The following is a 19,651-nucleotide window of genomic DNA, read 5'->3' as shown; positions in this document are numbered from 1 at the left end:
AGAGTAGCACGAAGGAATTTGCATTAGGTTAATGCATGACTATGCAGACTCCCATCATTTTTAGTGGCAAAGTATCATTACGAACTGGGCGTTGCATCAGAAAGGTGGGTGAATCGCACACAGTGTGAATTAGACCAGAAGCATTAGCTTGCAGAATAAATCTCAATGAACTAATGATCCTGACACCCAAACAATAGCTGCTTTAGAAGAAGGCACACACAGCAGACTCTGTTTTTCTATCTCATATTTTTAATGACAAAATGTTTGTCAGAAACAAACGGATTTATTTTTCTCAATCCAGGGCATAATATGGGGAGCTTATGTGGTTCCGGTCCCCTGGGCTTCAGACGACTAACAAAACACATCTTACTTCTGCTCTGCTGCTCGCCTACAATGCTTCTCACATACAGGAGGACGAATGTGACCAGCAACTGGATGAAGTAGCAGGGCCCGCTTTCAAAGAAGCACTTCATAGAAAGAGTCAGTTCAAAACAATGACATTAACAATGTCCGAAAAGGTACTTTATAAACGGTGCAAGTGAAGTTGTCTTTTTTTGTTTCTTCTTGTTCGGACTGCTCTAATAGACTCAAAGCTTTTTCCTCTTTGTTAAAAAATCAGAAGGATCAACATCGTCCGTTAAAAATCGGGGAGCACGACAGACAGAGTGCATCACAGGAGGGAGAACGACAAGTCCGCTGTCAAAACAGTCCTACAATAAATCTCTCCTTTGTTTAGCTAAACACTAATCTTTGTTACTACACTTTGCCCACAGGCCCCGACTTGCCTGGGCAGCTGCTCCTCCTCGTATAGCGAACCCACTCCTGTTCCAATCCCGCTCTCAATTAGCTCCTCTTCTAAATAACCACTCTTTTCACTCGCGGTTTCCGGCTACACATGCACCCCTTTTCATCGAGCCATCCCATCCATCTCAAAAACACCCTCACAAAAGAACTACACTCCTGTTTGTGTGTCCAAAAACAAGAGACACACTGAGCCACTTCCTATTCACATCGGGCCATTTGCATGAAGGTCCTCTTCTCATTTAGTGACTCTGGGCAGCGCTGCCAACACAGACGGCATGAGAGGCGGGAGCGTTGAGCCAGATATTCTTCTCAGCCTGCATCCTAAAGTCCTCAGTTGGTTTAGCCGTAATGTGAAATGCACCATATTGTGCTTTGTGAACAGCGTCTTCATACGATCTGCACTTCGCACCAGGAAAGAAAATCAAAAAAATCAACCAAAAAAGGACTGAAGAAAAGAGTTTTGTAGGTGTCACAAGTGGCTCTGACCGCCCGAGTCAGACAGCTTCAATTAATGTGGAAAGAAGAGCTTTTCAACCTCAAACAAAAGCCAATTCTGATTGGATGAATAATCACATTTTACAGGGTTACTAGGGATTTGTGTCCATGTGTCTGTGTGTGCGTTCCTAATTTTCAATGGTTTTCCACACTGCCTTGGTTTTTTTTCCTCCTCTTTTTGTGTTTCTGATCACATCTCAACACGAACACAGACAGAAGAAGCTCCTTTCCCTGCTGGGAGAGATAACTGATCTCTGTTCCATAAAGACAAAAAGACCACAGCACATCGCCGACATGTGCTGTGTACAGAGTAACGTCGAAATCAGCACATGGCTTGATTTATTTCTTTCTGGATTTTTAATAATTTATGGGTCCTGATCCATTTGCAGTTCACTTTATTATGTGTGGTTGGAATATTTAAGAAACAGACTTATATATAAAACTTAGCTTCTAACCTCAACACACACAATATATGGATTTAATATGTGTGTTTCTCCTCAAAGGGAGAAAGTCTCTGAAAATAACAGCTTTGGATGTTGGCTGGATTTGCTGCAATAAGCTACCGAGCAGGAACCTTCTTGTACCAACATGCACTGAGCAATAAAACGAAGAATGTAGATTCCTTAATTGAGGTTTACGGATAAACTTTGTGCATGTTTCATAACACTACTCGAACTGAAATGAAAGTTACATCAACTTCATATTTGCATCCAGTATCAAAGAAAACATGATCTTTAATATGCTTCAAGTTGGTATTATTTCAATCAATGTATTTTTACCAGTCAGTGGGGAATCAATGTCAGAATTACAGTACATGTTAGATGTTATAGCAATAAGTTACTTAACTGAGTAAAATATGCAGAAATATTTATATGACAGTCTTGTTGTGGACCAAAAATAATTTAAAATGTGGTAGATTAAAGCTGAATAGACATGAACATAAGTCGTTTTAGCCTAAAATGCCAGAAAGTTCTGGACATTCTCAGCAGATACTGAACTGGAAAGCTTTGACTCTCCAGAGTTTCAGGAAGTTGCCTGACATCGTGTCTATCGTCACAGTTTTGCCTCGTTGGTGACAATTGGATGCAGAGAACGACGCCACTCCCAGATCCATGTGGAGCCGCAGCCAGGAGGCTTCACGCCTTAGAGGTGAACACAGTGCATCCCTTCTGCCAGATGTGTGTGTCAGTCGTTCAAGCAATAATTCATGGTGTTACCCAGAGTTACACATCTTGTCAGTACGTGTGAGAATGTGCGTCTTGTTCTAATTTGCACCAAAGTGTTGACTTGTGTCTTCATTTCTTTGTTACAAAACAGTAACAACTGTCAACTCTGTTATATTCTATGAAAACATCTGAGCACACTCGTCTTATAGAGTTTTGTCTTGATTATTTTAGATTTAGATTACATTTCCTGTATTTTTTTTTAGTGTAGTGATAGAAATTCACTTGTAAAGCTTATATATTACATATTTATGAGACAGTTTTTGCAAAGTTTGAAAAAGACATGCTGAGATTTCCAGATTCTGTTGAAATTCTCTAGAATATAAAACATCGACAGTCTGTAAATCTGCAGTTAACAAACTAACACACAGTACTGTACCTGCTGTAATGTCACCAGGAATGTATTTCGTGTATGAAGTTCCCACGCGTTGTGCTCCAATAGGAAATATATAACGTGTAGCAAACGACAACACATGTGGCACAGTTTTAATGTTCATGTTTAATGAACCGAGGAAGGATCTCTGCAGTTAAACGTGTTTCTTTGCTACCGTGTCTGTAATGAAGCCGGGGAAGACGATCTTGCAAACAAACTCTACGCTACCGTCAAATAGAGCCAAAGTGTTTGAAAGTGAAACACGCTGCCAGGATATCTTCTGCTGTCAACATGATAGTAGCGACGAAACCTTTCTCTCTCTTTTTTAAAGGAAAAGTTAGGCGTTTTAGGAATGAGGGGGTCATTTTCTAATAGAAACACATCTTCAGTCAAAGTTACTCTAACGTATTTTTCTTTACACTTAGTACAAAAAAAAAAAAAAAAAAAGACATCTCTACCCGTTAGTGCTTTGTTTTAAGATACTATAACATAAATAGACAATTTATTTTCAGTGTTCAGAACAGACAGTTCCAGTGTGACTGGAAAACTAACATACTCCACCGTATTCCAGTTGGCAGCAGAGGGTTTAACAGAGTTCTCCACTCAGATTCTGGCGCACCCAAACACGCCACGCTTACAAAATGTTCTTCATTTCTACAGACCTCCGACACAAGCCCCGGCCGGTCGAGGGAGCGGGGAGGAGGGAGGAGGAGGGGGGGTCGGTCATGTCAAGATTCACTTATGCTCCCCTGGAGTGAAAATAGGACAAAAGCCACGAACAGTTGTGAATCGCATCTCCTCTCATCGGCCGCTGTCGCTGTGATCCGCTCACATGTTACTGCGAGCTCCTTTCCACGCAATTCTCCAGATTACAAATCCCAGAGTGCACTGCACGGCCTCAGTCTCTGTCCGTAGTCCCAACTCCACCGTGGGTAAATCAGTACATGAGCACAATCTCTATGTGACAGTAAGGTTCTGGGGCTTTACCTACTGATATTTAGCATTTACTTTCTGAAAAGCAATTAGATAAGATTCTGCTGTGCAAAACGATGCCATGAAGAGCTGTTAAATTCCATTTTTTTTTTTTTTTTAAAGTTCTGTCATTGGTCTAAGACACACTTCCACGTGGCTCTCTCAGGTCTTCTTCAATCAGCTAGTCCGCGGTTCGTCCCTACTTGCAGGTAAACACCTCCGTCCTCTCGCTGCACGTGTTGCATTTGACGAAGCAGCACCACTGGAACTTACAGTTGCACTGCCACACTTTGGTGTACTGGTGCGTGTTGTAACCCCGGCCGCAGCACATGAGGTCGCAGCCGTCCGTGTGCGGCGAGGTGCGGTTGCACAGGCGCCCCTGGGTGCCCACGCTCCCCGTGGAGGCGTCCTCCTCGCAGTAGTTGGGCGACCTCTCAATGTAAACCAGGTCCGTCTCCATGGGCTTGCGGTAGCCCTGAGTCTGCTTCACCTTGAGGTGCGTGGGCTGGCGCAGCCTGCTGGCCCGGACCACCTCCACGTGCACGGCTTCGTTGTACTTGTCCTTGAGCACGTAGCCGATCTCGCGGAACTTGGGGAGCGTCGTCCAGCAGGTCTTGGTGGTGCAGGAGCCCGAGACGCCGTGACACTTGCACTCCAGCTTCATCCTTTCTTCTAAAACCTGCGGAGAGAAAAACACGACAGAACAGCTGAAGCAGACGGAAGCAGATTACCCAACATTAGATTCTTTACAGAGTAGACTGGACTTCATTCTCTGTCTTGCAGCTCACAACTGAGACGGGAACGGGGCAGTTTAAGGTTTTCCACTAATAGTTTTTATACGTGTTGCAAAGATGACTCGTGGCCAAAGGCACTCACTCCTGCCAGTCACCAGTTTGGCCATGTGCTGATCTCTGGGAAGTTGACAGATCCAAACACATCTGAGTGTTCAGTCATGGATGACGTGCAGTTGCGTGTCCCGAGGGAGGGAAGCGTCTACTGACTGGTCACATCCCATCCTGTAGCTTTGCCTTACCTTCTCTAAACCACAGCGGCAGTGCAGTCAGATAAACATGGCTCTCAAGCAGCAGTCAGTCATCTTGGAAATACGAATCTGGATTATCGTATCGTTAAACGTGCTTCGCATGCTCTTTAGAACAAAGACAAACTCGATAAATTGTTTACAGCTGGAGAGAGACACTCGAGGTTTATGTGACTTCTTAAACAATATAGTGAAGAATAAAAGGCAGACATGCTGCCATATGTTCAGGGTTAAAATAGTTCCATCACATATGTGTCAATATGATAACATGCATTTTTTAGGTTACTCCCTTCCTCTTCTTTTTTTTTCAGGGTTATCTTCGACATATGGAACACAGGGCCGAGAGCGTTCTCTTTACTCTCTAATGCCGAGACATATGGGAAATATTGGGCATTGTCATCAGTGTTTAAGTGTCAAACCTTTGCCTCTTGAGACTAGGAAGCTAAGAAAACACTCGGTCCCCTCTTGAGCATCAGCGGGAAGACCGGCTGTAGTTTGAATCCCAGCGAGCAGAACAAGGCATCCCTTTTATCAGACGCTCGTGAAACACACGCGAGTGATGTTTAATATCTCCCTTTGTTGCGTCTGAGCGCTCACGCCGCCACAGTTTCTCAGCATGAAGATATCTGATTGGAAAAACATGAGTTCCCCCCCGTCTGCATAAAAGCCGGGGTCAGCTGTCAATCTTTCACCGAATGTTGATTCAGAAAGAGGATTTCCAAAAATGCACAGCGCAAAACCACAAGGAATGCCTGGCATAAGGACTCTGACAGATGCATGGAAACATTTACTTAAACCGTGTCCATCAAAGCCTTTGATCTGTTCCTGATTACTCCAATACGACCAGATTCCCGTCCGAAGATCGGCTGTCAAACATTACCCTCCCTCCCCGACGCGAGCTCTCAGTGATGTGGTGCTTCGCTGGGTGTTCTTTTACATTCGGAGCAGTCACAGAATCTAATCTCGTAATTACAGTCCTCTGTTTTAATGAAAGCTCCTGTCATTGATTAGAAAACAAATTCTCAGCTGGATACCACTGAAGATCATTCATTCCTTCAAGCCTACAGGATTAACCGTATCAGATAATTTGCTTTTGTATTTATGTGTTTGTGCTGGGGCGGCACGATGGGGCAGTGGTTAGCACTCTCAGCTCACAGTGAGTTTCCCCGGTTTGAATCCGGGGTTATTTCTGTATGGAATTTGCAAGTTCTCTTGACGTGTTGACTTTTTTCAGGTATTTTTGATTTTTGATTGTATTCCTACAGTTCCAAAACATGCATCTGAATTTGATGGAAAAATGTAACTGTGTCTGTATTGAGTCTGTTTCTGTGTTTGTTGTGCTTCTGATTAAAACAGGGGACTGGGATCACCTGAAGTTCCCTCTCAAACCCAAACCGAATAAAAGATGAATAAAATTATTCCGGATGGATAGATTTTTGAAGCCTTTTTCCCCATGAAGGACTAATTTCAAATTATTGAAAACAAATTTTCAGCTTCAGGTTATTAAAAACATTGATAGGTAGACCCACAGCTTTCTACTTCACCTAAAAACACCGTTCTTCATAGGGGCTGGTAGTATTTTTTGAAAAAACTGATTTTATGGAGATATGCCCCAGAAATATGGACATGGACCTTCTGAGTGGTAATGTGTATATTTTTCGATCAATTGAGCATGTACATGCCCCTTTAAGGTTTGTTTAATACAGCAAAAAATGAAAAAAAAATCCTATTTAAAACAGTTGCCCCAGCATTTAATTTTGTTTACTCTTAGCCATGTGTATTTACTGCAGCATGCACACAGACAAACAAGGTTTTTTTTTTTTATTTTTAAGTTTTGGAGTTTGGAAGAAGGGGTCTCATCACAGAACCAAATACTGTATTTCTTCAACTATTTTCTTTTTCCAATGCCAATTAACAATTTTCCCCATCATAAGAAACTATTGTTAATATCTGCAGAAGCCTTTAAAAGGAATACTTTTTCTTGCGCTACTTGTAGTAGTTTGTACTGAATTTACTCTCTTAATTAACTTTCACAGCGGGAAAAGGCCTCCCCCCTGACCTTCAGCATATTCCCACTGTGAGCTCCCAAAACACACTGATCAGATGCTTTTACACACTCTGTTTGAGATTAAAATTAAGATACCTCAGCATATTTGAAGTGCTGAAGAAAACCCTGCACACCGTCTGACTAAATCAGCCTACATCCAGTGTAGGTGGCATACTAATAAATTAAACTACTAATTTACTGTCTGTGTGTGCAATGCCGAACAACGTGGAAGACACTCGGAGGAGGTTTAGAGCTCTGCTGCTTTAATACGTCCAAACAGTCAGTGAAACACTCCGGTTTTCCTTCAGTCTCAGCAGATTTCTGACTTTCTGAGCTCCAGGCTGAGAAGAGCGACTCTGCCAACGCCAGCCCTGACAGTCAAACATGCCAGCACACTGGCGTGTTCGAGGGAGGACTCTTATCAAGCTACTGCATTCACAGCAGCATCCACACCCTGAGCAGACAAACAGCAGCAACACGTTCTGGAACAATGTGCAGAAAACAGCCATATTATCTTGTTGCTGACTTTACACATTGTAATCCCATGAAAGGATCTGGAAAGAAGTTATGGCAGTTTTCCATCTGGCAGCCGCTGGACAGGCTCGCTTTTTCCAAGTGGACACGATAAAGCCTGAGTTATTCATCAGATCCATTTGTCAACGTAACATTATGTCTTCTCTTTTATTTACCGCTCACACTCCCTCTCGATCCATCTTTTTCCCATGACTCTTCCCTGATGGCTAATAAAAAATAAGCATATCCATATTGACGAGATCTGGAATAAGGGACTCCCCACTGGAAAGTCAATGATTGTCTGAAGCAAAACAAGCTGTGGAAAAGTTAAATTACAGATCATTCTTTAAGAACTTTCTTGTCACAAAAATGCACAGACGCAGCAAATACTCTACGTATTTCTACGAATCTCATCTCAACGTATCTGTCTTTTATTTTCAAAAATAATAGTCAATCTCCATCATTTGGGTCCGCTGAAATATACTGAGCTGATATCTGTGCTAACGCAGATGCAGGCGATACCTGAAGTGAAGCAACTTTCAACAACAAAATCTGTGATTAACAAAGTGTTGACTTTAAGAGGTTGAAAATGAACTCCAAAACCACATGAACGTCTGAAGAAAGCACCGTGGATTTACATTTTCTCTTGAAGTGGAGCTATAAACTACAATAGATCTTCAAGTTTCTATCTATATATTCATCTCAGAATGATAACGACACTCACCATTGTGTCCACATTTTCAACTACTTATACAACAGGGAATTTCCACATAGAAGAAGTTGACTGGCCTACAGAGCTTTAACAAGTGCTGATTCTCACTAGAACAGCAGTGGGACACTTCACAGCCGCATCGCTTCAGCTCTGAACTGTCTCATGCCTTACAGACCCCTGTAACAGCTCCGACCCACAACCTGGACACCAGTGACACCAGAGGTTTTTCTTCTGTTGGAACATTTAACAGAAATGTCCAAATAAATGCCCAATATCTTAAGATTAAAAATATACATCATAGTTTGTACATATATATCTGTGACCTTTCGCAATGAATAGCTTCAATATAATATCAGACTCAAGTTGCTTTGAAGGAATTTGCATAATAATAATAATAATAATAATAATAATAATGATAATAATAATAATAATAATAAGGTTTATTGCATCAATAATCCCATCCCAGCCTCCGTCCTCTCTCGTTACCTTTCTTCCTGCCTCGTTGTTGTGCAAGTTCATCAGGCGACGAGGAGTCTTTTTAATCTCTCGGGCATCCACAAAGCGGCGAGAGAACTCGATCCCATACTTGATGTCCGCCGAGCAGCCTCCCCACTTCCAGCCTTCTTCCTGATTGTAATACCCCTGCTTCTCGCGGTCGCAGCCGCAGTGGCTCAGGTTGCCCTGGCTGCACGCCGCCGTGATGGCGTGGGCCACTCCCGCCGCTGTGATGGCGTAGGTGAATGCTGCTTCCCGACTGCCTGAGGGAGAAAACGGATACTGTTGGAAAACGAAAACTTGTCATCTGTCAACTTCTTAAATCTACAGCTCCGATAAATCCAGATGATCAACATGCCACACCGGGAATAACGAATCACATCCACAAAGACATCCAGCTTCCTTCCTTCAATCGGTTCCGATGGTCCGTCGTCTTGATAAGCCAGACGTTTTTCTTCCCTCCTGCACCTTGGTTGAAATGTTATCGCATGTCTGACCGCAAAGTCCTTGGAACCAGCCTGCCAGAGTGCGGAGTTGGAATTACAGTGTGGGGAGAGCTGGTCTAGGTGCTGTCCAAAGTGCTGAAATCCTGAGCAGGAGCACCTTGTGCTGCTGCCCACGCTGCACACACATGGGGTCTGCAGGTCTCACTGTGCCACCGAGAAGAAAGGGAAGACCTGGCGGTGCCCAGTCCAGACGGCAGCAGGTACTGAACACGGTCAGCTCAGCAGCTGAGCGCACGGGGCATGAACCTCTGAAGGTTTCCACGGATGGACGAGTACATGATGTGATCAGAGCTGTGTTTGATAAACAAGCACATCTAGTTTCCATTCATGGAAGATCGGGTTTGTAACCCAATTCCCATAAAATACTGTAAAGAAGAATTAATGCTAATTAATGAATGTACAATGTAATGCCTGGAAAGGTTTGTGTTGTTCCTGAACGTGTCTGTTTTTGACCAGTTTGAAAAGGAGACAATCAGCTTAACTTTTAGCTCTTTTGTTTGTGGACTTTATGCTCACACATGTTCTGTGTTGTTCCTCAATCCTCGACTTCACTTCTGAAGTCGGGTCTATTTCACCTGTGCAGTGTGGTAAACTTACGCACTTTAACTTCCTATTTCACAAACCAAGACGAGTTGGAGACACCAACACATTTCACGTCCAAACTTCAAACCCTTTTCCTGATTAAATCACACATTTTCTGCGCTTGTAACTGTATTGCAATGGCTGTACAAATGTTGGGTAAGAGTCACATGACACTTACACAACACAATTTTTCTCGACCATATAAATACGGGTCTCTCCTCAGTCCAGCAATCATTTTGTCATCAGAAATCAAGCAGGATGGATAGAAGCAAAGCAGCAGCCCCCAGACGAGGACACATGGACAGATGAAGACCAGACTGACATGCTGAAGGTTTATTTCCTTATTTTCACACTTTCTGACTCCTGGAAACTAAACTGAGAAGGGTACGGGATGGCTTGAAGACATCGATGATAATAACAAGACTCCATCCATCCGTCTTCTTAACCACTTTATCCAACCAAGGATCACGAAACACTGGAGTCCATCCCAGCTTAGAATACTTTCCCAAGACAAAAGTTTTGTGAACTCTGAAGGTTTTGAGATATTTTTGAACCATTTCATGAACTCTTTCCACAATTTGTGGCATTCCAATGGGCCAGGAGCCTAAATGAGGAATAATCATGTACTATTTTTAATTCCACCTCTTCAAATTGATGGTTTACATTATTGCAGTAGTCAGCACTCCTGCCTCAGAGTGAGAAAGCCATGGACTCAGGTTTTTCTGTGTGGAGTTTGCATGTTTCCCCATGTATACCTGAGTCTTCTCTGGCTAGACTTCCTCAGCGACGGTTCAAAAACGTGCATGTGACGTCAACCAGTTACCCTAGATTTCCTAAAGAAGTGACTATGAGTATGTATAGTTGTCTGCCTTAAAAAACGGTAAAATTACATAACAAATAACAGTGATTATTTCATTGCGAATGGGAAACTACATTCAGCCCAAAGGATGATGACAATGACCATGTCGCACAATTCAATTCACTAGCCAAAACTCTCCGAGTCCGCAGCCATTCTCCTAAAGGCCATAGAAGACTTAAAAGGCATCCCCTGGTCTGAGGAAGGCTGTGGGTTATTCCAACCTTGGTCTCCCTTCAAGTGGAAGTAATCTGGAAGGGGCCGAGCATCTGAAACGAGGCTAACCACAGAGTGCTTCAAGGAGCCGCTCGGCCTTTGGAGAGGAATGTTTTGTAAGCTTTCTGATGTGTGTTGTGTAATATACTCAGTCACAATTATTGGAATCTCTCTAGGTAAGATGCCTTTTCTTGTGCTTTAGACTAAAAAGAAGAAAAAAAAGCTTCTCAGTGATTTTCTAAATGGTTTTTAAGGGAAAGGGTTTAAGATCAGTTTGAAAATAAGTATGATTGCATTGTTTCAGATCCTCAACCCCCCCCCCCCCCCTCAAAAAAAAAAAAGAATGAAGTAAATAAACAGCTAAAAATTAAGGTGCAAAGAGTCAAATGCTGCACGCATCAGTCTGTCATGTTTTTCAGATTCAGTTTTCATCGGTGAATGATATCTATGGAATTAAAGTGTTGAAATAGACAAAGCATGTCAAGATCACATGGGTTCACGCGAGAACAGGAAACAGGAAGTAAAAGTAAGCAACAGCCAATTTTGCCGGTTCAATTGCCTTTTCACATTTTTTGTGAAAGATTGGTGTCGTTTGACTTTCCTACAATGAGAAAGCACAAAATCGTTCATTCTTCTAATGTGTAAAATGATTAGATCACGGTTTTTGTTCTGTATTCGGTTAGTAGAAAAAAAAAAAGAAGAACGCTGAGGTAAAAATGACAGTTTTTATTTTGAAATACTTTTTATTTTGAAACACGTTTTTATCTACTTTCCTTGATTGGTGATACATCAGTAAACACATCTTTAATACCTTTAGAGGCCTCAAACAAGCCAGGGCCTGGTCCACATGGCACTAGACTCACAGCAACTTCCGCTTTCAACTAAAAGCAATAAAATATTCTGAAATGAGCAAATAGGTCGAGATAGAAAAAGGCAAATACCCACATTTTTTTTTCAGCTCTATTTGACCGTTTTGTAAAGTAATATAATTTATACTGCTGATCATAAACAGAATAGTAAAACATACTTTTTGACTTTGAAAGTAATTTGCTTTATGTTTGGTTTCACATATATATATATGTATATATATATATATATATATATATATATATATATATATATATATATATATATATATATATATAAAATGTACACAGTAACACAGTATATGCAGTCATTACAGCTGTTTTCCATTTCATTTCCTCTTCCTTCTGCAGAGGGACTTTTTACACCTCTTATTCTTGTCCCGGGGGTATTTTCTGAACTCCCAGAGATGTTTTCACCCAAAGCCACTGTTAATTTCCTATCCTGGCACCGGTACTGTGGAGCTAATACCACAGCCACAGGTTCGCCGATGGGGACTGACTCACAACCACTTGCTCCTTTGGTTAGCAGCAGAGCTGCGCCCCACCAGCTTGTGGTAACATTCTGCTGCCCCCACCTCACACACATGCGCAAATGCAGGCGCGCAGCTGTGACATACGTGCGCACACATGCATGCAAAACACTCAGCGAGTAAAAATACATTACACACTCAAACGGCACCGTTAAAAACACATTTGCGCGGAGACGCACAAACAGAGCGTCGCTGTAATGCCTAAAACAGGATAAGGGCAGTTTCCAGAGAAAGGGTGGTTCCCCGGGCCGTAGATACGGGACACAGGCCCGTTTCTGAGCCCACTGACTTGAGGAAAATGATGATGAGGAGGATGATGATGATGAGGAGGGTGATGATGATGAAGAGGGTGCATGTACCGGTTACCCCCTCACCCAACCCCCACCTCCCCGATGGTTCTGGCATTGTCCAACTTCTGTCTGGACATAATAAAAGCCAAAACATTTTACACAGCCCCTTCTTTTCCCTACAAAATTGGAAATAACTTTTTTACCACAGGAATATTAGTTTATACGGAATATTTAGTTTAACTTTAATCCATTCACTTCAAATGAACGCTTAAATTGTTTGACACACACATAAATAATATACTATTAGGCTATGTAAACTGTATCATACATGCTCAAATGTTGATATTCCTACTTGATATGTCTTGTATTATTTGTTTGTATTCCTCTGTATCTTTTATGTATGTCTGAGTTCTTGTTAGCGTTTTTTAAAAGTAACAAATAATCATATATTATTTTCTTTGTTTTATTACAAATGTGTTGCAGATTAAAAAAAATGTAAAAACTATATTAATATAAATGCCAACATCTGTGTTAAACTGTTCGATTCACACCACAAGCTGAGAAAAACCTTCATTTCAGCAGCGACACTGTGCAGATCTTGTACAGTACGCTCAACATCACTTCACTCTCATGCCCTGGAGAGAAAAATTCCCTGCTTTGCTTGATTGCTGTGAATTCAGTGAAATTTGGAGGAGGGAAAGCGCCCGTGCACAGCAGCAAGAAGCCCTGAAGAGGCTGGCCCCAGAGTCCTGACAGCCCTCCAGGAGGAACCACCCTGGGATAGCCTCGCAAGCTGCCAGTGGAAAATTGGAGTGACCAGAAAAACCTCATTGAACTTGGAAACATCCAGGGGAGAAGAATGGAGGGAATATTAAACCAGATGTCTAATGGAGTTTAGTGGCAAGTGTCTGCTCCGCCAGCCAAGCGAGTAGGCAAGAGGAAGATCAGCTCCGCTTCACTGAGAGCAGGTACAGGAGCTCGTGAAAAGCCGTCCAAACGTCCCGTTGTGCCAATGCACCCGGAGCTAAAAACAGAAACGTATTGAAAACTACTGACTCAGTATGCTCTGGCCTTCACATGAGCCGACCACACCGCTCTGGACAACGGCGTGTCTCCTGACCTTATGTCGAAACCGGGACACAAAAAGAAGTCTGCCGATGTCGCGGCTCGCCGCGAAAACAGCGATCTGTGTTTAGAGATAGAGGCGAGCGCACCGCCGGCCAAAACTCATGTGACACAGCGCGGGAGATTTACAGCCCACATTACCGTACGGGCAGCGCCGCTGTAGTATAAGCGAGCTGATGTAGTAATAATGCCGCTGACCTCAACAGGGCAGCCCTCGCTTCTTTTTTTTTTTCTTTCTTTTTTTTTCACCAAAAGCAGGCCATGGTCAGGCCGTGCTGCTGACAGGGGAGGAAAGGAAAAAGATATACTAAAGGGACTTGGATAAGGGACTGGCTGTGGAGGATATTGCTCAGTCCAAACACTAGCTTAGTTTCAGCCGCGTGTCCCTCCAACTATGACATAAAGAGCTGAAATATACGAAAAGAAATCTATTTTTACACTCGAACCAAAACAATATTACATTTGACACTTCACTTTAGAAATACCATATCTCACATTTATTGCTCAGTTTAAAGACTGACCTCACTTTCACAGCGTAGATGATGCATGTATTGTTCTTATTTAAACTTTGCTACGTTGGTGTTTGCGGGCCGCTGCCAACAACCAGAAACCTCAGAACACACACAACAAGAAAATACTCAATTTTTGCTGCAAAACATTTTCTCTTGTTTCAAAAAATATTGATAAGGTCTATTCTATTCTGATCTTTGAGATGAAGTGAAACATGACAGATAGCACACAATTACTAGTTACCAGATGCAATAAGAGGACAAAGCAAAGACTCTCAGAGGAATAAAAAGTGGCTGAAGACAAGTACTTAAGGTTGGAGTAGAGATGGGGGTCTTGCAGGACAGCAGGAAAACACACACATGCACCAACACACAGAGCGGCAGAGTCCCGCCGTGCGGCTGAATCGCCTCCCCTCACAGGCACGGCCTGCTGGTGGTGGAGCAGTGAAGGGGAAAGCTTTTGAAAGTCCCCTCATCCCAGACATGCACTCACTCGCACCCCGCGGACATGAGTTGGATTGCATAAGAAATCACATTTGAAAAACACGTCGGGACTCCGGAGCTTTAAGCTTCATGTCCACTGAACAAAACAACATCATGTCGCAGCAAAACGCCACCTTAGTGAACAAAGGGAAAAGTGTCACCTGCTGGTGGCCAGGAGTGTTTACACTTGTGGTGAAGCTGACTGGGAGTTTATTGCATTCATAACATGACACACTTTTTTTTCTCTCTTTCTAGAGCACATTGGGTGAAAATCCCCAAACAAGACTTTCACTTTGAGGTGAGGGGAAGCATCATGATCGTGTTATTCGAGGGACAATGGAGTTAACTCTATCTGGAGCCACATGTTTACCCACAAACAGAGACCTGCGGGGATTACCTCTGTTTTCAGTTTGCCTTGCTGCATCGTCACCGACGACACGAGTGTAATTAAGTCCTCAGTTTTCATTTCTAAAAAAAATCAAAAACCCAAACGTTATGCACCACATTCAAAATTTGAAGCACTCCTCCCCTAAATATTGAATTACAATTGAAATGTGGCTTATTTATCAGTCAGTGATTGTGAGCTGAAGTTCACGATTGCATTTTAAAGACTACATTTTCACAGTGGAGATACAGTATGTGATAAAGGTATGCCACAGAGAGCAGGGAAAGTATATAATAGCCAAGTCTTCACTGGCGCTGGAGCTGTGTCTCCAGGGCCCCATGGAAGGGGAAGAAAGTTGGAGGAAAACCCCGAGCTTTGTATACCAATCACTGAACTGACTAATGCACTCTCTACTACTGTTTTCCGTTCCGCTTTATGTACCGTTGCTATGAACATATGCTCCCAGCAAATTATAGACAAAGTTGTGGTCCGTGAGGTTTGCAGCTTGAGGAATTAGCGCAGCCATGTTCCTGTACAATAAAATAATATTGTTTTACCAGAACTGGGCTCCACATTCTCATGGCCCAGCCGGGGAAGTGACACGCTTTGGCACAGAGCCCCGCTGGAGGGTCCCAAGCTTGATTCATATAATAAGGAGGGCTTTGAACAGTAAAGCTAAAACAATTATGAGAGTATTTAAAGTTGCCAGTGCAGTATTAAACGCTGAGAATTTAAGTAAGCTGCCTCCCAGGCATAGAAAATTGGGCTGGCGAGAAAACATTTCAAAAGCATCCTTTCTCTCCTCTGATCTCCCCGAGGTGCAGATAAAGCTTTCTGACTGAATACCGAGACTTGCTAAAACAAGCACAAATCCTTCTTCCCACCCTTTCATCCTAATAATGAGGCCGAATCAAGACCTCACCTGCTCAGATCTAGAAACGCCGGCCTGCACGCGGAGCAGCAGGTAGTCATTGAGTTCATGTGAGGATAGGGTTGAGGATTTTCCTCAATTTCAATCCCATTTTGTTTTGTTTCATCTTCAATGAAACATATTTACTGGGATCTATATCAATCCCGCGGCATATCATTGAAGATATCATTATCGTCATTACTATAATCAGAGAGTCAAATACGCCACTGATGACATGTTTCCTTTCTCATCACAAAAGAATCCTCCAGACTTGACATTTCCATATTTCCTGGTATTCTCACATAAAACGCCAGGTCTGCTCACATTCTCCATATCCTACAAGTGCCTGGAACCCACCGCCGGCGCTCCCTCCCGCCGCACTCTCACCTAAGTGGGCCAGTAGCGGTGTGATTGTTGGCACATGTAAATGTCCAGTGGCGGTCCTGCATGTAGAGAATACAGTGATCGGCCTGGGATTGTGCGGAACAAAGCGCGCCGTGAGATTACAGTTGATCCTCTCGCATCCTGTTTCCTCCTGCGTCTAGCGGCACTGGCAGACACAGACAGACGCAGATCCCACCGATAACGCTGCGCCGCGCGGAGGGGAGGGGCAAACAACACGTACGTACACACCCGCGAGGGCCCGAGGGGGCCGGGGCGACCCCGGGCCAAGTCAGCAGACAGACGGTGGGTGAGAGAGAGAGAGAGCAAGAGAGAGAGAGAGAGAGAGAAATGGGCCCCACCAGCTCCCAAGACACCCACACAGCCGAAGACGGAGACAGGACTGATGAATGAACAAGCAAAACGTGGACCTGGCAGCGATAGTGCTGCTGTGTAGGGAGACGGGAGACTCCACCCAGATACTGACACATGCTGTGGGCAGAGGATGTGAGGCGAAGCACTGGGAAGAAAAAGAGTAAGAGATGACCTTTACTGAGCCATGATGACCACGGCCCACACTCCGTAGAACAACAAAGCGTCAGACTCCCCTATCTGATAAAGTTCGAGAGAAAGATCCTACACACACACACACACACACACACACACACACACAGAGTGCAAACGGACGCTGTGTTTTCTCTGGATTCACATGGAGGAGGGCAGAGAGGATTACGGCTACCCACATGACGATGGGCTGAAAAATGGGCCTTTTATCCAACACCGTTCCACCATAACACAATGCACGCGTCATTTCCACGCTGTTATCCACACGGTGTCAAACCCTCCACTGCCTGGGAGTGAAGCTGCACTTTTGCCGGGTAGATCGCGATGCATCGCAGATATTCCTTCTATTTGTTATTCCAACATTAACATACTTCTTTCATTTCCAATAGCATTTTTTTTTTTTTTTTTTAAGAATCCATAAGAACAGCAGATCTGGGTGAGTGATTACATATCCTGATGACCACAGACGACCAACAAGAAGCCATCCCACAACGGCGAAGAAACCCTTGGCGGCAGTGAGGTGATTGATGGCGTTTTGCGAGAGTTCAGCGGTGTTAAAGTATACACTTGTGTGCTCTTGAGAAAGCCCCGGGTTTTGAAGAATGAGTTTTCGACGGACGATATTAACCTAAACGTGGGCAAATGCCAACTGCTCATATGTCAAACAGGGTAACTTTGTCCTTTTTTTCAACGGGCTGATTAAACTGTGAGGCTTCACTTCTAGACAATGATCGCATTTGTACTTTCATGCGATGCCAAGATATTTCTCTTTTAACCTGTGAATAATTACTCAGTAGACAATGCAGATGGCTAAAATTAAACCTTGTGACTGATTTATTTTCTTCCATGAAGTGAATGTTTGTCCTCTAGATGATATTTAACTTGAACGCTGAAATTTTTTTTATTACAGCGTCGCCGCATGATTCATAAGGAGACTTTTTAAAAAAAAAAAAAAAAAGCTCAGCTGGTCATAATTAATATTTCAGCTTGCATTTCTTTTTACTTTGTCAAAACGAGGAAAACAAAGCACGAAGGCAACCGCACGGCCGTCCGGATAAATGTCCGCATCCGTTCATTATTAGCCCCAGGTTGGACTGTCGTACTTACATTCTGCCGGGATACGATTTCACCACAAATGACCATCAACTGATTCCGAGAAGAGAAAGGAGCTCTGCCAGCACATTTATAATCTGCCGGTATTGTTCTGGTTAGGCTTGTAGAGGAGTACTGGGAAGGAGGAAACAATGGCTGTGTGTGGAATTAAATAATTAAAGGCTGGAATTCAATGCGGGATTAATCATTATTAATCATCACTGCACCTAATTTTTTCCCTTCAAATTGATTGTGGACATTGAGAAACTTTCTTAAGCTTCAAGAAATGATACCAAAGGTAAAGAACATGCTAAAAGTACATTAAGTGCCTAAAAAATGTGTAATAATAAAATATATACTATATGTATCCTGCATTATTCATTTTTGTCATTGCGGCTCTAAACCCTCAACCACAAGATGAACTGAATCCTTCAGTGTTGACCTGAAGCTGACCTACACTTAGTTGGTAGATATATGCAATATCCTAAAAAAATCAAACGAAAATAACACATTTTCTGGAACGATTGGTCTCTTCAGACAAAGAAAACGACGCAAAACATTAAGTCCATCGAATTGGTTGTTTCTGCAACATACAACAGTCTTATGAAGAGACAGAACCCAAAGCCAAAATCTACAGAGTTCGATCAGCCACATCCTCTCTGCTCTCGCTTCACTGTTTAAACCGGGCATTCAAAACCCAACCTCAGTGCTGAGCTACGTCTGGCGCTATCTATCGGCCGCGACCTTTCCCCTCCGCTCGAAGGAGGCCTCCACCTCCAGCTCCCAGTCCGGCGTGAGCCTGTCCGGGAGTCCTTTCCACACAAGTGGTTTTCGCTGAACCTGCTGACTGACACACCCATTAAATATGACTACATTCTGAATTTGGCCCTCTAAGTCCATCCTGGCAGGTGGATCATCCACTGGCTTCTTCTCCACCAAACTCTTTTCGAATGAGAGCGAGAGAGAAGAGAGAACAGATGAAACTTGATTCTGGAAAGGCGGACGGGGAAAAACACAGACATAAACACACCCTCCATTCTCTGACCTCTCTTCAGCCTGTGCCTCCGTGTGTTATTATAACGCCATTAGCTCTCTGCTAACCCACAGCTTCAGGCAACAGCTCAACGTCGATGTGACAGAATCGAGGGGAAGAGAAAGCGAAGAAGGTGCAGCCCACGGGAAAACAGACCTCCTTGCTTCTTGTTGAACAGCAACATTAATAAGCAACTACCCACAAGTCTCGCTTGGCGAGCTGAAGTGGTCCTCTTCAAACAACAGATGGATTCAAATCTTTTCAGGACAATCGTGGAAAAAAACGCGGTCCGTGTCCCCTTTTGCAGCAAAAAGCCTCACCTGCATAAGTGATTGAACCTTTGTAATATTTCACTGCCAACACAACAAGAAACCTCTTTCAGATGAAAAGCTTGAATCAGGACGGTGACAAACTGGCTGGAAAGTCAAACAGAGGAGTAACCAGAGCGGGGCATTTTTATGACAAGGGGGCCAGTGTTGGCCTTTGATGCTGAGTGTAGCCGTTGAAAGGTGTCCATTTTCCAGCTCTAATCACTGACTTGAAGTGCACAGCGGTCTTAACAGAGCCGTAAGGTGTTCATGGGCAGGGCTTTTAAGTGAAGAGCATCTCTGTTACAGGCGCTCAGCCGAAGGAATGTCCGATACGACCCA

General features: G+C 43.3%; 1 protein-coding gene across 2 annotated transcripts in view; it reads right to left on the bottom strand.

The window, feature by feature from the left end:
- Positions 1–208: 208 nt before the first annotated feature.
- Positions 209–19,651, bottom strand: part of wnt7bb (wingless-type MMTV integration site family, member 7Bb) — a 32,776-nt gene continuing 13,333 nt past the window's right edge. For both annotated transcript variants that reach the window (XM_030096351.1, XM_030096350.1), the window contains exons 3-4: positions 8,665–8,936; positions 209–4,546 (exon numbers count right to left, since the gene is read on the bottom strand). In XM_030096351.1, coding sequence (XP_029952211.1) covers positions 4,067–4,546; positions 8,665–8,936 — 752 coding nt within the window. In that variant the 3' untranslated portion in view covers positions 209–4,066. The remainder of the gene's footprint in view (positions 4,547–8,664; positions 8,937–19,651) is intronic.

Source organism: Salarias fasciatus, chromosome 7 (genome assembly GCF_902148845.1).
Source record: "Salarias fasciatus chromosome 7, fSalaFa1.1, whole genome shotgun sequence".
Taxonomy (NCBI): Eukaryota; Metazoa; Chordata; class Actinopteri; order Blenniiformes; family Blenniidae; genus Salarias; species Salarias fasciatus.
This window is presented reverse-complemented; position numbering and strand designations above follow the sequence as displayed.